This window comes from Nicotiana tabacum, chromosome 19 (genome assembly GCF_000715075.1).
Source record: "Nicotiana tabacum cultivar K326 chromosome 19, ASM71507v2, whole genome shotgun sequence".
NCBI classification, from domain to species: Eukaryota; Viridiplantae; Streptophyta; class Magnoliopsida; order Solanales; family Solanaceae; genus Nicotiana; species Nicotiana tabacum.
The window spans coordinates 140,688,407-140,712,469 of NC_134098.1; the positions used below are offsets into that span (position 1 = coordinate 140,688,407).

General features: G+C 35.4%; 1 protein-coding gene across 1 annotated transcript; it reads right to left on the reverse strand.

Moving 5' to 3' along the window:
• Window positions 1–2,677: 2,677 nt before the first annotated feature.
• On the reverse strand, window positions 2,678–4,757 carry LOC107764489 (putative 2-oxoglutarate-dependent dioxygenase AOP1.2). The gene is made up of 3 exons (XM_016583057.2): window positions 4,315–4,757; window positions 3,406–3,727; window positions 2,678–3,078 (listed from the first exon to the last, which is right to left on the reverse strand). The coding sequence occupies exons 1-3, from the start codon at window positions 4,683–4,685 to the stop codon at window positions 2,935–2,937; spliced, it is 837 nt and encodes a 278-aa protein (XP_016438543.2). The 5' UTR covers window positions 4,686–4,757; the 3' UTR covers window positions 2,678–2,934.
• Window positions 4,758–24,063: the final 19,306 nt, after the last annotated feature.

A 24,063-nucleotide genomic window follows, 5' to 3' on the forward strand; every position in this document is an offset into this window, starting at 1 on the left:
GCGACACAACAAATATATATAATGTATTCATCATTCGTAGTTATGCTATCAAAATATCATCATTCGTAGTTATATTTGGATTTTTTAGCAAATCCATATATAGTACTTAAACAAGAGATCAATTGTTTTGAACTTAAACTAGTTGGTTATAGCGTCCGTTTAGTAAGCGGAAGTCTTGAGTTTGACTTTTAATGAGAGCATTCTATTTTTCTGCATTTATATATGTATTTCGCGTTGATTGTATTCGTTGTGCGAACGTATACAGTCGATACAAGCTATATCCTTTGTATAAACCCTTGTATTTTGACTTAGTTGAATTATTTTAGTTATGATATATAGTTGGTACGATATATAGTAAATGTATTTCAAGTATCCATCACTGGGATTGATTTGTTTATGATAAAGTTTTGATGGGCTCATGCATGAGCTCATAAATATTATATTTATGATTTTAGGGTGCATAAGTGCATTGACTACAGAATTAATGAAACTAAAATATGGTTGTCTTCTGTCAAAGCTAGATCATTTATGGAAAAATTACGCGACACAACAAATATATATAATGTATTCACCATTTGTAGCTATGCTATCAAAAATATAATGTATTCACCATTCGTAGCTATGCTATCAAAAAATCATCATTCGTAGATATATTTGGATTTTTTTTAGCAAATCCACATATAATACATAAACAAGAGATTAATTATTTTGAACTTAAACTAGTTGGTTAGAGCGTCCGTTTAGTAAGCGGGAGTCTTGAGTTTGACTCTCAATGAGAGCATTCTATTTTTCTGCATTTATATATGTATTTCGCTTTGGTTGTATTCGTTGTGCTAACGAATACAGTCGATACAAGCTATATCCTTTGTATAACCCCCTATATTTTGACTTAGTTGTACTCGTTGTGCGAACAAATGCTATTGATACATGTTGTATTCGTTGCGTGAACGAATATATCATACTATATTTGTTGAGAGTCTAAATACAAGTAATGCAAGTTGATAACAATTGAACAGTAATTACAAATAGTAATTAGACAAACTATAGTTAAGCCCGGTAATTAAGCTCTAAATTGTAGTGCTTTACGAAGATTCCTCGTCATTTATCATGGTTCAAGTACAAATTTGGATCTTTAACAACAGTTAGCTTTTAAGTGAAATCTAATGCCCCGAAGTATTGGCCTTTTGGAGTCCTTTTTAATTTATTTTTTTTAAACCCGAAGGGACACTTTTGGAGTCTAACTACTTTTTTAAACAAATTATATTTAACAAAATGTTATCACTTATCAAATAAATAAAAATACTACAGAATTATTCGGTGCAGGATTATTCAACTAATCAAGACATGCTTAAATATGATTAATGTTTATCTATCGTACATATGACGTTAAGCAACAAATAATCTTCTAAAATTATTGATTAAGATATTTGCAGGTCTATTATCGTACACAACCTAATGTGGGTTTGTTTTTAATATTCTTTTAATCTACTCGTATTACATTAGCATATACATGCATCTTTCTGCGAAATTAGTCTCCGTGGTTAAAAATTACTCCAGTAATTAATTTTTGGTGCATTCCTGTTCTTTTTGCTTAATCGACTCAACCATTTATTAAACAATTCTGCACATAGAAAAGATTAATATATTTCAAGTTCCGTACGTTAGATTGGAACATAACAACTAATCATAGGATCATGCTTAGCTCAACTACCTAGCTTAGTTTAGGACTTGTTCTTTATAGCTTAGTTCTTATATACATTAATAACATTACATATGCGTTTAACTTCTATACATGGATAGTCTAAAAGAATATTTTATATTATTTGTCACCTAAAAGATAATTTCAACTAATTTTTCTTTTTGCTGTTACAGAAGCAATAGGCTTGGATGGACGAATCTAAAAATAAATATTTGATCGAACTCTCTTTTTTCCTTCGATCCGTGAAAAGATATACTCTACTTGTTTGGATCTTATCCGCTTCATAGGTTAATCAATCTCCACATTTTTTTTATCTTCCTCTAAAAAGCTCATCATAAGTGGAATTAATTATTTGAAAAGTAAGAAAGACACTAGGTTGTGAATGTATGCACACACGCACATGCGCGCTCAAACACACAATTAACAAGCATAAATCTCACACAACTGAAATATAGATAGACCTTTTTAGCCTTTAAAAATATATATATTTTACATTAGATAAATTATTATTTATATTTACTACTATTTAAAACTTTAAATTTAACAAAGTTTTGAGTATTTTGTATTTCTTTATTTTAAGTATAGAAACTCGTAATATTTAGAAATAAAAAAATCGAGTAAAACTTTACTTATATAAATTATTATTTTTTGAACTGTGTAAAGTTAGCTAATTACTATAAATATGAATGATTTGTAATTATGTTGTAGATATCTAGCTATGCATAATAAGGAAACTTAATAATCTGAACGCTTTACTTTGCGAGAAATTGAAGAATTACATATATATTTAGTTGTGAAGGATCCAGGTAAATAAATTAGGAAGTAGGTGTTTATGGGATTGGTTGGAGATGATATTTAACAGAGTTTGCTAAAATCGCGGGTTTATATATATATATATATATATATATATATATATAAAATCGCAAAAACAATCTCCCACTCTTATAATAGTTTAGATTAGATAAATAGGCACAAATATCAACAATCAAGTCGATCCATTATACATAATTCTGGATTCTTTATTTACAATAGGCAATAGCAGAGAAGATTGGTGCTAGACAAGCAGAACTTGTCTTGAAAGCAAAGATCTTAGTTCTGAAAAAATAAACACGCGTCTAATAAGAGAAGTAAAGCATCAAATTAAATATATCAGCACTTGAAGAATAGAGCTTCATCTTTGTGTTCTTCACCCGATTTGTAGTTACGAATCAGTTCCATATATAGTATCAAAAGGCTTAAACTGCAGAGGATGAAACAATGAGCTCTTCTAGTGTTCCTATCTTCTGTGGATGTGAAAATTGCCCAAGTGAATATCTTGATTCATTTCCACTCATTGTAACTCTATGTGTAACAGCATGTATTCTGTCGTTGCTCCATTCCTTAGCCAATAAAAACCCAAAAATTTTGCACGATCAAATGAAACAACATCAGGTTTACAATCTACTTCGTTCGTTTCATTTTATATGATACTCTTTCCAACGACAACATTTTATATGTAAAAACTCTTTAAGCTTCTCATTTTTACCTTTAGTGATATATGCTTTTATACCTCAAAAATATTTTGACATGCTTACTTTTGGTATATGACAAAAATCATTATTTTCTCTTCTTAAGCTCCGTACGCACCTAGTCAACTACTTTCACAAAATATGAAACGGAAGGAGTGACATGCAATTTAAAGTTTCATAGGTATAGGGATAACTAACCTTAAGTGCATCACCCGCGATAACAATAAAGGATGAAGGAGGAAATTCTACAGAAATCCAATGGCCATCCTTTGTTTCGATTTCCAAACCATTTACTTGATTTTGATGGAGTATAGTAGTGAAGCCCTTGTCACTATGAGGTGGAAGACCAACGTTAGGCTCATCGGACTTTGGAACTCCATATTTCATGACACGAACAAGGTTACCCTTAGATTTAACGCATGTTTCATGATATTTCTCCACATCATAGCTTGCAAACATCGTTCTTGTCACCATGTTGTCTAGTTCCAGCATTTGCTTTGCATGGGAATGAAGTAGTCCACTATTCACACAAAGGCCAATGGATAAATAAAATTAAGAATATTAAAGAAAAACAAAGAAGGGAAATTGAGGAGTGGAGGAAGGTAATCGATATATGGCTAATAGCCTATTTGGCCTAGTTTCTAAAATCAAACTTATTTTAAATAATACTTTTAAAAAGTGTTTCTAAGTGTATTTTCTCAAAAAAAATAATTTTAGGAAAAATCTATTATTTTCCGCTTCTTAAAAACTGCTTATGCTTCTACACAAAAATACTTTTTTCCTTCTAAAAGCTTGGCCAAATACTTTACCTCGAGAAAAAAAAAATTTGGCCCAAAAGAAGCTTGGTCAAATAGGCTATAACTATATTTTTCTCAAAAGTATTTTTTTAAAATAAGTGCTTTTGAGAAAAAGTATTTTTTCTTGCTTCACTAAACTATTTCAAAAACACTTGTTTAATTTCCTACTAAAAGTTTGACCAATTAACTAAACGTTGAAAAAAATACTTTTGACAAAAAAAATAGACTATAAGGATGGTAAAAAAACTCCTTGATATGCGAACCAAAAACTTTAGTATGAGGAAAATAAATCTTAATTCAGATATCATACCAAAAATGAGTATTTCCAGAAGGCCACATGAGATTTGTGAAGCTTTGAACTGATTCAAGATTGGTGGAATTCTCAATTCCCATGCTTTCATAAAGAGGCCGAGTATAGGATTCTGGTCCAATATAACCAAAATTAGGAATTTTCGAAGTGTTTTTAGCTTTGGTCTCCACAGGTAAATCAAACAACTTCTCCAATTCCCGGAAAAGTTCTTTACACTGCTCCATTGAAATTTCTTCATAGATTGCTAAGAAACAGCCATAGATTTCGAAAGCTTTTTTAACATCTTGGCATGTTGAAATCCAACAACTTGAACTTGGGCTCATGTTTTCTTGGCTAAATCTGATAACAGGAATGACTCTTTGGGATTCCATGGTTATTAAGTGGTCCACAACTAAGACTTTAGAGATGTATATTAGGACTGTAGGAGGTAGCTATCTGAATCATATATACTACATCTCATTAATACTGATATATAGCAAGACGACTAAAGAATACTGAAATATAGCAAGAGGACTAATATTTTTTGCCCAGTGATTTACATCAATTATTGTCTTTATCATTGGGCGGCAATCTTTTACATAATAAAATTTCCATCATCCATTTCTAATGTCAATGATTACTTGAAAAATTTGAATATTTTTTTCTCTCATCATTTGTTTTTACATGGATTAGAATATTAAACATATGTGTAGGTCATATTAAACATCTGGACCCATCGAACCCTGATCTGACATCTAATTCTTTCAGCTCTTTGACAAGTTATGGTGGTGTAGGTCATATTTTATGAGCAAGACTGGAATCCCCAGGTAGACAGGGCTCACCGAATTGGTCAAACAAACCATGTGTTATCTATAAATCTAGTCACAGAGCAGACGGTCGAAGAGGTAAGAAGTAGATTGTAAACTATCTCGAAATTGATGTTTAGTTCCTCTAAATGAAGGTTCTAACTGTGTAGGTCATTATGCGTAGAGTAGAGCGCAACGGAAATTATAGCTTAGCCAGAATATTGTAGGAGATGATGTCTTGGATCAGGAAGGGAAAGAGATGGCAGGAGCTGAAGCTGGTGACTTGCGATCTGTTATACTTGGATTGCATATGCTAGATCCTGCAGAAATAACCAATGTGGAATCGGATGAATATGATAGGACTGAGTTGACTGCAATGGCAGAAACGATTATTGGATTTCGCAATGAAGAACGTTCTGGGAATTAATAATGCATGTCACTTGTTCAAGTTATACAGTATATTTATCTAACCAAACCCCAAAATAAGTAAGAAAACCACTTATTTTTCGAGAAAATATTTTCCTCCTTCCTACTAAACATACCCTAACTCATTATTTTTTCTTCTATTTTTTGGGCGGTGTGGCGTTGAGGTAATTGGGTGGGGCGTTTACTGTTTCCTTTCATGAAAAAATAACAAATGATCATATTCATCGTGGCAAATGAAATATCAGTGAGTAGACTGGGTAAGCTTTCACCCATTTTGTTGCCCAGTAAGACCAAATATAAATTAAAGAGAATTAAATTGGTGTAAATTTACCTTTTTAAATAATTATTTTACTTCTGAAGCTATAAAAGGTTAGTTTAGTAGGAGTACTGTTTTTCCCCATCCTGAGAAAAGAAATAAAGAATACGCTAAAGTATCCATCAATTTGTTAGATTTCTGGGAATTTTCAATGGAGGGATCAAAAGCATTTTTATATAAGTTAAAAGTTAAATGTGTTAATCATTACTATATCAAAAGTGAAAATTTTAGGTAACAGAGAAAGCTAAAGTGCAATATTCCTACCAAAACGTGACTATTGCTTATGTAAAAAATTAGACAAATTTATTTGAATTTTTTAAAATCATTTCTTTTTTTTGGGGTTTAACCATCCGTACCGAAATCCACTAGCCCGGCTATACCAGATTGGCAAGAAATGGCGTGGTATAACACTCTTTTAAATGGTATTTACTTTTTAGCCAGTGTTTTTAATGTTGAGCAAAAATAGTCACTACTCTATTAAAATCGATACAAAAAATTATTTTTATCCTTTCTTCATGAGTGATGTGTAAATATTAAGGGCATATTATCCTTAATTTCATGAGTGTTGTGTAAATATCAAGGACAAACCATGTCTTAATATTTTACACATCATTCATGAAGTTAAGAACACCATGTCCTTAATATTTTATACATCATTCATGAAGTTAAGGATATCATGTCCTTAATATTTACACAATACTCATAAAGTTAAGGACACTATATCCTTAACATTTACAATGCACACATGAAATTAAGGACACCATGTCCTTAACATTTATACTGCACATATGAAGTTAAGGACATGATGTCCTAAAGTTTCATGAGTGTTGTGTAAATATCAAGGACAAACCATGTCTTAATATTTTACACATCTTTCATGAAGTTAAGAACACCATGTCCTTAATATTTTACACATCACTCATAAAGTTAAGGACACCATGTCCTTAATATTTACACAATACTCATAAAGTTAAGGACACTATGTCCTTAACATTTACAATGCACACATGAAGTTAAGGATACCATGTCCTTAACATTTATACTGCACATATGAAGTTAAGGACATGATGTCCTAAAGTTTAACAAGAGAAGGCGAAAATACAAGTTAAGGACATTATGGCCTTAACATTTACATTGCACACATGAAGTTAAGGACACTATGTCCTTAACATTTACGCTGCACATATGAAGTTAAGGACATGATGTCCTAAAGTTTAACAACAGAAGTTGCAAATACAAGTTAAGGACATTATGTCCTTAACATTTACATTGCACACATGAAGTTAAGGACACCACGTCCTTAACATTTACACTGCACATATGAAGTTAAGGACATGATGTCCTAAAATTTAACAACAGGAGGTGCAAATACAAGTTTTACATTGCACACGTGAAGTTAAGGACACTATGTCCTTAACATTTACGCTGCACATATGAAGTTAAGGACATGATGTCCTAAAGTTTAACAGCAGAAGTTGCAAATACAAGTTAAGGACATTATGTCCTTAACATTTACATTACACACATGAAATTAAGGACACCACGTCCTTAATATTTACACTGCACAAATAAAGTTAAGGACATGATGTCCTAAAATTTAACAACAGAAGGTACAAATACAAAATACTTTGTCCTTAATATTTACACAACACTCATGAAGTTAAGGAATTATGTTCTTAATATTTACACAGCACCCATGGACACCACGTCCTTAACATTTACACTGCACATATGAAGTTGAGGACATGATGTCCTAAAGTTTAACAGCTGAAGGTGCAAATACATGACACTTTGTCCTTAATATTTACACAACACTCATGAAGTTAAGGACACTATGTCCTTAATATTTACACAGCACCCATATCTAGCACAGGGGTATTTTTGTCCGCACGGGTAAAAATCTATTAAGCACTGGCTAAAGAGTAAATACATTTAAAACAGTGGCTAAAAAGTAAAGACATCTCTAATTAGTGGCTATCTGTGCACTTCCCCCCAGATTGGTGCGGCATAAAATCTGTTTAAGGAAAAAACGCTTCCTATCAAAAATTTCTTCATTCATAAGGCTCGAATCGAGACCATGTAAGCTACGTGACCTATCGATTTCCTACAAATTTACTAAGTTTTATTGCTCGAATTAATGAAATTATTAGCATACTGTCAATTTGAGAAATGTAACTTGTCTTTCTCATTACCGAAACTCGCGAACTATTTCGAACAATCGAAGCTGAATTATTTTAGTTATGATATATAGTTGGTACGATATATTGTAAATGGATTTCAAGTAGCCATCACTGGGATTGATTCGTTTACGATAGTTTTGATGTGCTCATGCATGAGCTCATATTTATTATATTTATGATTTTAGGGTGCATAAGTGCATTGACTAAAGAATTAATGAAATTAAAATATGGTTGTCTTCTGTCAAAGCTAGATCATTTATGGAAAAATTATGCGACATAATAAATATATACACTGTATTTACTATTTTTTTGTTAATACTTTCAAAAAATTACCATTCGTAGCTATATTTGGAAATTATAATAAATTCACTTGTAGTACTGAAACAAGAGATTAATTGTTTTGAACTAAAATAAGAGAGTAACAAACTCTCGTAGTTATTTGGTTAGAGCACCTACTTAGTAATCAGAGGTTTTGAGTTTGACTCTCGATCATATCATTCTATTTTTTTGCACTATATTTCGCCTTAATAATGTCTCGAGAGTAATTGGCTTTTTGGAGTCCTTTATTTATTTATCCAATGCCCCGAAGGGACACTTTTGGGGTCTAAATACTTTGTTTTAAACAAATTATATTTAACAAAATGTTATCAAATAAATATAAATGCTAGACAGTTATTTGGTGCAGGATTTATTCGACTAATCAAGACATGCTTAAATATGATTAATATTTATCAATCGTACATATGACGTCAAGCAACAAATAGTTTTCTAAACATATTGATTAAGATAGGTTCAGGTCTATTATCGTACACAGCCTAATGTGGTTTGTTTTTAATATTCTTTTAATCTGCTCGTATTAAATTAGCATATACATGCATCTTCGCGAAACTAGTCTCCATGGTTATAAATTACTCCACTAATTAATTTTTGGTGCATGCTTAATCAAATTCGACCCCATATATATATCACGTTCCGTTAGATTGGACATAACAACTAATCATAAGATCATGCTAAGCTCAATTACCTAGCTTAGTTTAAGACTCTAATTTGTTCTTTATAGCTTTTTTCTTATATACTGATAGTGAAAAAAAAGAATTTATATTATTTGCTATCTAATCGATAATTTAATTAGCTGTTCATAATGAATGAAACTAGTTATTTGAAAAATAAGAGACACACTCAGTTGTGAATGTGTAACATGCACGCGCACGCACACACGCACACACACAACTAAAAAACATTAAGTTCACAACTGAACTATTATAGACGTTTTTACGTTTTAAATATATATTTCACCTTAGAAAAATATCAATTAATATTTTATAGCTGTTCATTAAAAATAAGAGACACACTCAGTTGTGAATGTGTAACACGCACGCGCACGCGCACGCACACACGCACACACACAACAAAAAAATATTAAACTCACAACTGAACTATTATAGACGTTTTTACGTTTTAAATATATATTTCACCTTAGAAAAATATCAATTAATATTTTATAATATTTAGAGCTTTAACTTTAACTAAAGTTTTGAGTATTTTATATTTCTTTATTTTAACTATGTGGGAACTCATAATATTTAGAAATTTAAAATTCGAGTAAAACTTTACTTATATAAATTATTTTCTTATTTGAATTCTATAAAATTAGCTAATTACTAAAAATGTGAAGGATTTGTAATTATGTTTGAGGTCCAGCTATGCACAATAAGGAAACTTAATTATCTGAAAGTAATTAAATCGCTTTTATCTTCCTAGATACTGAAGAATTGCATATTTAGTTGTGAAGGATCCAGGTAACTAAATTGAGAAGTACGGTGTTTATGGGATTGGTTAGAAATAATTTATATATTTCACAGATGACAAGCACTTTGCTAATTAAACGCGTATACGTTACAACTATGTTTGTCCAACGGGACAGAACGAGACAGGACGGGATAAAATTAACAGGACGGGACGATATTTAGTCGGGATAGTGACGGGACGGGACGAAACGGGACGGGACAAACGGGACGAAACGATAGACCCATCTCATCCCGCTAACAAACGGGACGGGACGAGACGAAATGGTAGGCCCATCCCATCTCGCTAACAAACGGGACGGGACGGATTCGCGGGCCTTAAGTGCCGTTTTAAAAAAAAATTATTTAAGCATTGAGTTTGGCAACGACTATTCTTTTGACGCTGACTAAGTTTTTAAAGTTTGCAACGGCTAGTTTTTTGACTTATTTAATAAACTTAAAAATTAAACGGAAATTAGAAAACTAAGTAAAGAATTATAAAGTATTAAAACAAAAGACTTGTAATGAAATATTCTAGATCCCATCCCGCTAACAAACAGGACGGGACGGGACGAAACGGTAGGCCCATCCGGTCTCGCTAACAAACGGGACGGGACGGATTCGCGGGCCTTAAGTGCCGTTTTAAAAAAAAATTATTTAAGCATTGAGTTTGGCAACGACTATTCTTTTGACGCTGACTAAGTTTTTAAAGTTTGCAACGACTAGTTTTTTTACTTATTTAATAAACTTAAAAATTAAACGAAAATTAGAAAACTAAGTAAAGAATTATAAAATATTAAAACAAAAGACTTGTAATGAAATATTCTAGTAATTATAAATTTATAATAGAGTTATAATTTATTTAATATAATTTTAAGCCACTAAGTAAGTAAGTAAGAGTGTAAGACAATTCATAAAAAAAGAAATCAACGCTTAGAGCCTTTTATTTTATTAATAGAATTTTCAAATCTCACATACAAATATAATTCTTTTGAAGAGCACCTAATCTACGCAACCACATTCTAGGAAGGGTTCTGTTTGAACTAGGCCTCTTTGTTCGTTGCCTTCTTCGTCTTTAATACTTTCCAATCCTTGATTAAGATAAGAATCAAGTTCATCATCAATAGAGGAATCAAAACCTGTTATATCATCCATATCTTCCCATAGAACTTCTACTCTAGACTTAGAAGTAGAAGGAGCAGTTTCACCACCTGTTGTTTCCATAGATTTATATTTATCAAACATTGATCTAACATAAGAATATATGTTAGCTTGACAGTCTTCGAGAGATGGTTGTTCATTTTCTTGAATTGCTAAATTCTCATAAATTTTACAAACAAGTCTATTTGCACCTCTTAATTTTAAAGATGGATTAAGTATAGTAGAAATTAAGGGGGGGGGGGGGAGGAAAGGGGAGGGGGCAACTTTAACCCGTTTTGGCCGTTGGGAACAACTATTTTTGCAATTGGAGCCGTTGCCCAACGGCTAGAATTCACAAAACAAAAAGGACGCGGGACAGGAAGGACGGGACGGGACGGGACAAACGGGGCGAAATGGCCATCCCGTCCTATCCAGTATCCCATTTAACATGAGCCTATCCCGTTTAGAATTAAGTGGGACGGGACGGCCCGTCCCGTTGGACAGCCTTAGTTGCAACTAGATGAGTCAGATATTAATTAATAATTAATGGGAACAAAATAATAGTTTTTTTTGGGAACAAAACAAAGTGCTCACCACAGAGTACTCACCCAAAGGGCAGAGGCTTTGGCAGAGGCTGTAGCTATCACGACCCAAACCGCATGGCCGCGATGGGCACCCGGTGCCTTACACAACCGAGTACCAACGTAACATATCTTTCTTATCATACTGTCATGGGTAAGTGGCCCAGAAGGATCGTCATGAGACAACAAGAATAAAACATAAGGGAATACTAGACATAGCACGACCCAACATGATATAGAAACTTATACATGTGACATACGGGCCTATAAGGCCGACATAATCATTTGTATACTCAAGACATAGGCCGATAAGGCCATACAAGTATCCATATACATGTCATCTTTCTACAATCCTCTATGAGTACATAAATGTCATAAAGGTTGGGACATTGCCCCACCATACCAATCAATACATATTCAAATCATACTGACCAAATAGTCAAATCCGAAGCAAAAGGAGTGCACAAACACCTTCTGCTGAGCTGATAGCCTACTAGGAGAACTCTCAACCGCCCCAGTCACTAAACCTAGCTCACCAAGCCTTAGGAGTGCTCCGCCGTGGGCTCTGTCTATCGGGACCTGCGGGCATGAAACGCGTGTCCCCAGAAAAAAGGAACGTCAGTACAAATAAAGTACCGAGTATGTAAGGTATGAAACAAACATGGAGTAAGGAACTCAACCTGTAAGTCTGAATAGCTCTTTGAATCATGAAAAACTTTATAATGTCATGCATGTACGTATAAATACCATACCATGCTTAAGTATATGCGTACATAACATCATCAAGCCTCTGAGGGCATCCCATCATATCATCTCAGCCACTGTGGACGATATCATCAACGTATACCAACTGATCAGGTGGTGGTACGTATATAATGCAATAACCTTTTTTCATATCCCATATACATATAATATACGCGTATATAACGTCATCTGGTCATGGGTCAATGTACATGTATAAATGAATGCAATGCATAAGGAAGTAAATCTATAAGATCTCTCGGAATATCATAAGACCCATGGGCATACGATATGATAGTAGGACATATGGGGAATCAAGAACATAGGCAACCATAGTACTTCTAGGAATAGAATTATTTGTGAAAGTTGCATACTTGCTCATTTCTTGCATCATATGGATCATGCCAAAAAGGAAAGAATGGATAACCTTAACATACCTTATCACAATATTTTCAATCACCAAGTTAAACTCGCCTCTTCGTACCTTAATCTACAACAACAACAATAATAATAATACTATCATTAAGTTACAAAATGTACAACTATCACACAACGAACGACAAACTTATTTTATATTAAAACGGACAACATCTTCCCTATAATCCTTACTTCCTTCAAATTCAAGATAACACCAAACACAATAATATCAACATGTATACATTATTTTCCAACCTTATATACACCACAGAATACTATAAAATAGCCCAACACACCCCAATCTTTTTATACACAAAACGACCATCGTAGTAGTGTCAAACGGCCCGAAAATATTACGACGAATGACCAGCCCACCACCCTGAATTTATGTGGTGTTCTTCCATAACCTTATTCCTCCAAACCTCCACAAAACAGTAGTAATACACGCAGCCCAACAGCAACACAAAATAATCCACAAAACAGTCTGCTACAAGTGAATAACTCGAACTCACAACTTCCGATCACCGTCCCGTGAGTTCTAACTATTGGGAAACGAATTTATCAACATTCCTTGATATCAACATTCCTTGAATAACTCGAACTCACAACTTCCGATCACCGCCCCGTGAGTTCTAACTATTGGAAAATGAATTTATCAACATTCCTTGATATTTAAGCATTTAAATACATAAAGTACACATTTTTCTAACTATGAAGTACCTTCCAAAACTCAAACTACAAAGAAAAAGAGAGGCGATATAGCGATACTTATGTCGTATGGATCGTTTTAATGTTATCGTTTCTTGATTCTATGCCCGGTATGATAATCTTGTTTGAAGCTTTTGCAGAGAGCTTAAGAGTAAAGTTAGGGGTCTTATTTGGTTGTGTGTTCCGGAAAATTGAAGAAATAAACAATATAAGGATATAAATATCCATTTTGTTTGAAAAGTCAAAAGGTGCTACTTGGCACCCTAGCATTCGTCATTCTTTCAATGCTTATAATTTTTTATTCGAGTGTCGTATGAACAAACGGTTAAGAGAGTTGGAAACTAAATTCCAAGATATTCAATTTGGTATATAATATGTCCCAAAAAGCCCTCATATAGCACACAAAATATATTTCTTAAAAAGCTTTATTACAAGGCAAATCCTTAGTCGGTGTTTTCGCAACTTTAATCCGATTTTTTCCAAACATCATATTTTCTATCCAAACCTCATATATAGCCATATTATGACTTTAAAATCATTTTAATAATGATTAATTAGTCTCATATTCATTACGTCACCTTGGGACGCACATGGTGTAACAATTTTTCCCCCTTAGAAACATTTGTCCTCGAATGTTAATCCAGAAATCTATAGAAATTTTAGCAGAGTCTCCCCTATAATGGTACTACTACCAACCTGTCACACATAAAACCCAACAATACAAAGCCACATAGGGCCACAATCATCAATAACACCAACGGCCTCACATGACCAATAACAATAACTAACATAAGAATCAAGTATCATATACGTACCTAAAGGTTGTGATGTCTCAGTCTGATCCTCCTCCGGAAGTGGAAACAAGTGAGGATACCTAGTCTTAATTTCTTCTTCAGCTTCCCGAGTCATCTCCTCCACACTATTGTTAATCCAAAGTACTTTAACTGAAGCTACATCCTTAGTTCTTAATCTCTGAACTTGTCTATCTAGTATAGCAATGAGTGCTTCCTCATATGATAACTGCTCTGTAACCTAAACATCGTCAACTGGAATGACTTTAGAGGGATCTCGAATACACATAAGGAACATAGACATATAAAAGACTGGATGTACATACTCCAATTTGGAAGGCAAGTCTAACTCATATGCTACTTGGCCTACTCTGCGTATAATCTTATAAGGTCCAATGTACCGAGGGCTAAGCTTTCCTTTCTTACTGAATCTCATAACGCCTTTCATTGGTGATACCTTTAGGAATACCCAGTCATCTACCTGAAACTCCAAGTCTCGTCATCGATTATCTGCATTGGACTTCTGACGAATCTGTGCTACTAATAGCCTTTCCCTTATAAGCTTAATCTTCTCAACTGCCAGTTGTACCAACTCTGGTCCTACTAACTTAGTTTCCCCAATCTTTAACCATCTTATAGGAGACCTACACTTTCGTCCGTAAAGAGCTTCGTATGGAGCCATATGAATGTTGGAATGACAACTATTATTATATGTAAACTCAATAAGTGGAAGATGATCATCCCAGCTACCCCTGAAGTCCATCACATAAGCCTGTAGCATATCCTCCAGCGTCTAAATAGTAGGTTCAGCCTGACCGTATGTCTAGGGATGAAATGTTGTACTAAGACTTACCTGAGTCCCCAATCCTTTTTGGAAGGACCTCCAGAAATTACCTGTAAACTGAGCACCTCTATCTGAGATAATATATATAGGGACACCATGAAGTCATATTATCTCCCTAATATAAAGTCTTGCATAATTCTCTACTAAGTAAATAGTCCTGACAGACAAAAATGGGCTGCTTTTGTAAGTCTATCGACAATAACCCTTATAGTATCGAACTTACGTTGGGTACGAGGTAAGCCTATTATAAAATCCATATTAATCACTTCCCATTTCCAAGTCGGAATCTTTATAGCCTGTAATAATCCACAAGGTTTCTGATGCTCAATCTTAACCTGCTGACAATTAGGGCACTGAGCAATAAACTCTGCTATATCCCTCCTCATTTCGTCCCACCAGTATATTCCCCTGATATCATGATACATCTCCGTCGCTCCTGGATAAATAGAATAACGAGAATAGTGAGCTTCTCCCATAACCTGATGGCGCAACCTTGCCACATTAGAACACATAATCAACCTCGATATCTGAGGACTCCATCTCCTATAATCTCAAATGGTGTATTCTCCTTTTGAGGGTATGTATCTCTGTAATGAGCTAGAACAGGATCCTCATACTGGCGTTCCTTCACTTCAGTTACTAAAGAGGATGTTGCCGCGTCCTGAATAGTAACTCCGGTATCACCTGAGTCCAGTAATCGAACTCCACGGCTAGCTAGTTGATGAATCTCATGGGCTATCCCACACTTCTCTGGATGTAAATATGACATGATACCCCATAGATCTACGGCTGAGGGCGTTAGCTACTACATTCGCCTTCCCCGGATGGTATAAAATATCAGCGCCATAGTCTTTCAGTAGCTCCAACCATCTCCGTTGGCGTACATTCAATTCCTTTTGATTGAAGATATATTGAAGGCTCTTATATCCGTATAGATATCAACATGAATGCCATACAAATAGTGCCTCCATATCTTTAGTGCATGAATCTTCGCGGCTAACTCTAAATCTTGGGTCGGATAATTCTTCTCGTGCTTTCTTAGTTGTCTTTAAACATAAGCAATTACTTTTCATGGTCGTTCTGGCACTTGTTGCATGAATACATGGCTTATCTCATTACTCACAAATACTGGAATTTCCTGTAACTCATATGATATCAAAAATCATCTTTTGATTTTTTTCCCCCTTCATTAGCCACGATAGGTGCCACTTTCTTATGGAGTGCATACAATGTTGTTGTGAGACTGTTGTTACAAGACCATTTCTTCTTTATGTCACTATGCTTAAGTTGAAGCCTTCTTCCTTATTCTCTCAGCTAGTCTTTCTTTGTAGTACTTAAGAGAGACCCTTTGACTCTTGTAAAGCTGCGAGCTTATTACATCGTATACCCGAAAGAATTTTTGATGTTCTTATTTACCTATAATTATCCTTAACTACTTACCTCCGCGCCCTTGTGCTCGTAAGGTTGATTCTGAACTGAAACTTTTGACTGTCTTCTCAGTGGCACCATTTTTTTTTAATTTTTGTAACACTTATACGGTACATTTAACAACCCCAACTCCAATCTGAATATTTCTCAAGGATTACAATGTCATCATATTTGCGAGACTGAATTCCCTATGTTGGGTTTCACTATGTTTATCTTGCACAACCTGTTGATTTGTCTATATCCTCTTGTTTAGCCATGTCTAGGCTCTTCCTGAATCAACTACTAACTACACGTTAGTCCATTCTCATATCTATATTCTGCGTAATCTCTCTTGGGTTATATCATTTGTCTTAACTTACCCCGCATACTGGCTCCTTATGTATCTAGTGTTCATTTGCACTTATTTATCAATAACATCTAGTGATGGAACCCTTATTGTCTCTCCCCGCCGTCATGCTTACATAATGTTCTGGAGTCGTATCATATCCGTAGGATCTGAATAAATGCAATCTTATTCCTTTCGCCTTTCTACCACATTCTTCCTTTACTATTCCATAGTTACCTTGACCACATAACTCCGACTTAATACCATATCACACCACCTTCCCCCTTTAGGGGAGTACTAACATTTATTGATATGAAGATTTATCTATAAATGTTTCACCTCTTCATACTTGGCATCTTTTCACATCTTCACGGACTCATACTTGCCTTGCGGTAACTCTTATGTACGAGGGATAATTTAATTTCTTACATACAAAGGTGACACCTAGTGTAACTGGCACACTTAGTCCCTTAAGCTTAACTCTGGTCACCATGCTTGTTTTAGGGAAGCGTTTTCCTGAATGACCTTTAAAGTTTATTCTTCTATTGTCCATTCAATTATCGCCGGAATGCGATCTCTGAAATTCTCATGATATCAACTATTATCAAATCCTTTGGTCCCGAATTCATGTTCAGTTATCTTATTCACTAGCCCATACTAATTTCTATTACTCAGGGGGTCTAACTTTTCCTTTTGGTAATCACATATGAGTCACCAACTCATTTCTCAAAATGGGACATGACTTTATGGCTTATACTCTTTTATTATCTCAAGGACTGTAACTTCTTGTCTTTTCCTTCACTTGACTATAGAATCTGTAGTCCTGTCATATTTTTATTTATCGTTATCATCCATTTATCACATCTTACTCATAATGCTTCATTTACTTTCTTCTTATTCTCCTGCTAATATTTCTGTCTATCACCTTATTATGAAAACTTCTTCAAAATATTCTTTTACTTTTAGCCCCCATCGATTCAACTCACTGGCTCTTCGGGTCGCCTAACACACTTTCTTTACTAGGGACGAGATCCATACAAAGGTAAATATTTATCCCTTCTAAGATTCCAATGCCAATCTTCTGAAATTTCTGAACATTCTAGTATTCATATCTGATTGTACTATTCTAGAGTGCGCCATCTGGGTATTTCAAAAGAATAACCATTACCTCGTTTGCAATATCCCTCGGAAATGTGAGCTAATGATAGCAATCCATCCACAATTTTGGGTTACTCCCACAGGGCATAACTGAAATGGGTGTTGTCAAGTGAATATATCTTTGCTATTGTTGAAAGTAACTCAGAATGCTTATATTTCTTTGCATGAATTGTAAATACAGATAATCTTTACTTGTTGAAACTTGTATCTACCTTCTGATACTCTCGTTGCTTTTTACTATAGGGGTAGATAGATATTCATGCCTTATGGCTCCTTATCAAGAGGCTCACACGTCGTAGTACACACATATCTACTGAAGGCCTTACATTTACTCATCATAAGCATGACGCAAAATTGAGTTCCTCTGACTCAACTCTTCCACAACCACATTTAATCTTTTACCAACTGTCTTTCTGGATGTAGATGTCGTTGTATAACAAATAAAATAGAATTTAGGAATTTGAATTTCTTACAACTGATCTCTACCACACGATCTAGAGTAAGAAGAAAGAGTGACAGTCCTAAATGCCCTATAGCCTCCTGCTTATAAGTGTGGTGCATAGCACACCCATAAACAAGACCCTACTAGACACGGCTTGTAGACTCCATAGGACATAACTGCTCTGATACCACTTCTGTCACGACCCAAACCGCAGGGCCGCGATGGGCACCCGGTGCCTTACACAGCCGAGTACCAACGTAACATATCTTTCTTATCATACTGTCATGGGTAAGTGGCCCAGAAGGGCCGTCATGAGACAACGGGAATAAAACATAAGGGAATACTACACATAGGACAACCCAACATAATATAGAAACTTATACATGTGACATACGGACCTATAAGGCTGGCATGATCATTTGTATACTCAAGACATAGGCTGATAAGGCCATACAAGTATCCATATACATGTCATCTGTCTACAAGCCTCTAAGAGTACATAAATGTCATATAGGTCGAGACAGGACCCCGCCATACCAATCAATACATATTTAAATCATACTGATCAAATAGGCAACTCCGGAACAAGTGGAGGGCACAAACACCTTTTGTTGAGCTGATAGCCTAGTAGGATAACTCTCAACCTGTCTATCGGGACTTGCGGGCATGAAACGTAGTGTCATGACCCAAACTAACCATGTCGTGATGGCGCCTATCGTGGAACTAGGCAAACCGATATTTTCATTTCAAAGATAATTTCAAGGCTATCTAAAATAAAAACCTTCGTAAAGGAGTTCAAATCAAAACAAAAGTGTGGAAAGAAAAGCCCGACATCGGGGTGTCACTAGTCATGAGCATCTACTACAATTTATCTGACAATATCGATACTAACATAGTCTGAAAAATAGATAAATACAACTAAAGGAAGATAAGAGGGAGAAGAGCAGGGCTGCGATCGCCAGGCAGCTACCTTGCTATCCTCGAGAAAATCTGCAACCAGAATAGTCAACAACGGCTACCGTGTCCAGCTACACCTGGATCTGCACACCAGGTGCTGGGAGTAACGTAAGTAAGATAACTCAGTAAGTAACAACAATAAATAAAGACTGAGCAGTAGTGACGATCAATAAGCATATAAAGTTCATATCATGGAATCTTAGTAAAATACCACATGCTTTTAAAATCAGGGTTTGAATCAAAATATCTCGTTTAAACCCAGTTCCAGTAAAATCATTTAAAGATATTTTTTACAGTTTTCAAACAAAGGCTCAATGCAAGGTATGCAAAAATGATGAAATCATAAATAGCCCCTCGGGCAAAACATCACTCATATACAGCCCCTCGGGCAAACCTCACAGTCACTCGTATACAGCCCCTCAGGCATACCTTACAATCACTCGTAAACAACCCCTCGGGAATACCTCACCATCACTCATGCCTCCCAGTCACTCAGCACTCGCACTCAGTAGGTACCTGCGCTCACTGGGGTTGTGTACAGACTCCGGAGGGGCTCCTTCAACCCAAGCGCTATATCAAGCCAAATCATGGCATAAATCAATCAGGCCCTAGGCCTATATCAAACATGTTGCGGCGTGCATCCCGATCCCATAAATATCCTCACAAATTAGGCCCTCGACCTCACTCATTCATAAACCTCTCAAGCCACTCGGGCTCTCAGTAAAACAGGGTATTCAGCCCAAAAAACATTTATATGCATCAAAATAGAGTAATAAAAACTGAGTTATACAGTAAACAGGTATAACCATGACTGAGTATAAATTTTCAATCAAAAACAGTAAGGGGATAGTAAGAAAAGGCCCCTAAGGGTCCAAATAGCACTGGAACAAGGCCCAAACATGACGTTCAGCCCAATTTACAGAAACGTTTTCTAAAACACATAAGTATCATATAGTTTCAACAAAATATGCAACTTTACAGTTGCTACGGGACGAACTAAGTCACAATCTCTAACAGTGCACGCCCACACGTCCGTCACCTAGCATGTGCATCACCTCAAAATAGTAAAATGATACAAAATCTGGGGTTTCATACCCTCAGGACTAGATTTACAATCGTTACTTACCTCAAACCGGTCAAATCTCTACCCCGCGATGCTTTTGCCTCTCGAATCAGCTTCCAAATGCTCCAAATCTATTCACAATCAGTACAATAGCATCAATATACGCTAATGGAATAAATTCCACATGGAAAACTACCAATTTAGACCAAAAACCCGAAATTGGCACAAACCCGGCCCCCGGGCCCACGACTCAAAATCGGGTAAAAGTCACAAATTACGAATACCCATTCACTCACGAGTCCAACCATACTAGTTTCACTCAAATCCGATTTCGAATCGACATTCAAATCCCAAAAATTTATTTTATGAAGTTTCTATAATTTTTCCCAAATTTTCACCTCAAAGTACTAATCAAATGATGAAATCATTGATATATTCATGTATATTAACCAAATTCGAGTTAGAATCACTTATCCCGATGAATTTCTTGAAAAACCCACGAAAAATCGCCACAAACCGCGCTCCCTAGGTTCAAAATGTGAAATACTGCCCTAAACCCCATTTATATAATGCACCCTCTGAACTCCCACTATGCAGTACGCGCAATTCCAAGTGCGGCCGCGCCTCCCAGGTCCTGCGATCACAAAAAAATGGTGCGACCGCACTTTTTAATAGCTGCACTGCCAGGCTTTAGTATTTTGGCCATAACTTTATATACAAATGTCCACATAATGACTTCTTTACCTTTCTGGAACCTAGACACAAAGGGCTACAACTTTCGTTTTTGAATCATCTCAAAACTCATTGTAGATCAAAAGATATAGGCTCCCGAAGTCGGACCAACGGATCTGCAGAACGTTTCCCTGGAGTGCGGCCACGGCAGAATTATGCGGTCCGCGAAATTCTGCTGAGGTTCACGAAATTCTGCTGAGATCCGCGAAATTCAAAGCACCAGAATCATACCTGAGTTCTTGAAATGCCCGGACTTGCTCAAAACTCATCCCGAAACACACTTGAGGCCTCCGGAACCTCAACCAAAGTTACCATCAAGTCCTAAAATACCATACAAACTCAATCGAGCTCTCGAATCACATCAAACAATAACAAAAACATGAATCGCACACCAATTCAAGCTTAATGGACTTGAAACCTCAAACTTTCACAACCGATGCCGAAACCTATCAAACCTCGTCCGAATAACCTCAAGTTTTGCACACACGTCACAAATGACACTACGAATCCAATCCAACTCCCGGAATTCTATTTCGACTTCGATGTCAAATTTTTCACTGCCGGCCGGAAATCACCAAATTTCCAATTTCGCTAATTTAAGCCTAATTTTACCACGGACCTTCAAATTACATTTCGGACACGCTCCAAAGTCCAAAATCACCTAACAGAGCTATCCGAACCATAAAAATCCCAATTCGAGATCGTTTACTCATAAGTCAATATCCGGTTGACTTTTTCAACTTAACCTTCTAAATAAGAGATTGAGTGTCTCATTCCACTCCGAAACTACTCCAGACCTGAACCTACCAACCCGATACAACACAACACAACTGAACAACATAAAAAGAAGCAGAAATAAGGGAAACGGGGCAATAACTCTCGGAACGATCGGCCGGGTCATTACATGCAGCGTCTCCAGGCAAAAGAGATGTCAGTACAAATAAAGTACAGAGTATGTAAGGTATGAAAGAAACATGGAGTAAGGAACTCAACCTGTAAGTCTGAATAACTCTTTGAATCATGAAAATATTTATAATGTCATGCATGTGCGTATAAATGCTATACCATGCTTAAGTATATGCGTACATAACATCATCAAGCCTCTGAGGGCATCCCATCATATCATCTCAGCCACTGTGGGCGAAATCATCAACGTATACCAGCTGATCAGGTGGTGGTGCGTATATAACGCCATAACCTTTTCCCATATCCCATATACATATAATATACGCGTATATAATGCCATCTGGTCATGGGTCAATGTACATGTATAAATGCATGAAATGCATAAGAAATACATCTATATCTATTGGAATATCATAAGACTCATGAACAAACGATATGATAGTAGGACATATGGGGAATCAAGAACATAGGCGACCCTAGTACTTCTAGGAATAGAATTATTTGTGAAAGTTGCATACTTGCTCATTTCTTGCATCATATGGATCATGCCAAAAAGGAAAGAATGGATAGCCTTAACATACCTTATCACAATATTTCCAATCACCAAGTTGAACTCGCCTCTTCGTACCTTAATCTACAACAACAATAATAATAATACTATCATTAAGTTACGAAAGGTACAACTATCGCACAACGAATGACAAACTTATTTTGTATTAAAACGGGCAACATCTCCACTATAATTCTTACTTTCTTCAAATTCAAGATAACACCAAACACAATAATATCAACATGCATATATTATTTTTCAACCTTATATATACCACAGAATACTACAAAACAGCCCAACACACCCCAATCTCTTCATACACAAAACGACCATCGTAGTAGTGTCAAACGGCCCGAAAGTATTATGACGAACGACCATCCCACCACCCTGAATTTATGTGATGTTCCTCTACAACCTTACTCCTCCAAAACTCCACAAAACAGTAGTAAAGCACGCAGCCCAACAGCAACACAAAATAATCCACAAAACAGTCCGCTACAAGTGAATAACTCGAACTCACGACTTCCGATCACCGTCCCGTGAGTTCTAACTATTGGAAAATAAATTTATCAACATTCCTTGATATTTAAATACTTAAATACATAAGTACACATTTTCATAACTATGAAGTACCTTCCAAAACTCAAACTACAAAGAAAAAGAGAGGCGATATAGCGATACTTATGTCGTAGGGATCGTTTTAATGTTATCGTTTCTTGATTTCGTGTCCGGTATGATAATCTTGTTTGAAGCTCTTGAAGAGAGCTTAAGAGTAAAGTTAGGGGTCTTATTTGATTGTGTGTTCTGGAAAATTGAAGAAATAAACAATATAAGGATATAAATATCCATTTTGTTTGAAAAGTCAAAAGGTGCTACTTGGCACCCTAGCATTCGTCATTCTTTCAATGCTTATAATTTTTTATTCGAGTGTCGTATGAACAAACGGTTAAGAGAGTTGGAAACTAAATTCCAAGACCTTCAATTTGATATATAATATATCCTAAAAAGACCTCATATAGCACACAAAATTTATTTCTCAAAAAACTTTGTTACAAGGCAAATCCTTAGTCGCTCTTTCCGCAACTTTAATCCGATTTTTCCCAAACTTCATATTTTCTATCCAAATATCATATATAGCCATATTATGACTTTAAAATTATTTTAATAATGATTAACAAGTCTCATATTCATTACGCCACCTTGGGACGCACATGGTATAACAGTAGCGGTTGCGGGTTTTCCGGAAGTTTCTAAAAACAAAAAGAAAAAAACAAACCAATCGTTACCAAGTTGATTTGTGTCAAAGACTTTTTAACTATGTATGTTTGGTCAAGTTTCTTCAAGGAAAAAAAATATTTTTTTTTCAAAGTTAAAGTGTTTGGCTAGGCTTTTAGAAGAATAAAAAGTATTTTTGAGTAGAAGTAGAATCAGTTTTGAAAAAGCAGAAAAAATTAGCTTCTCCCAAAAGCATTTTC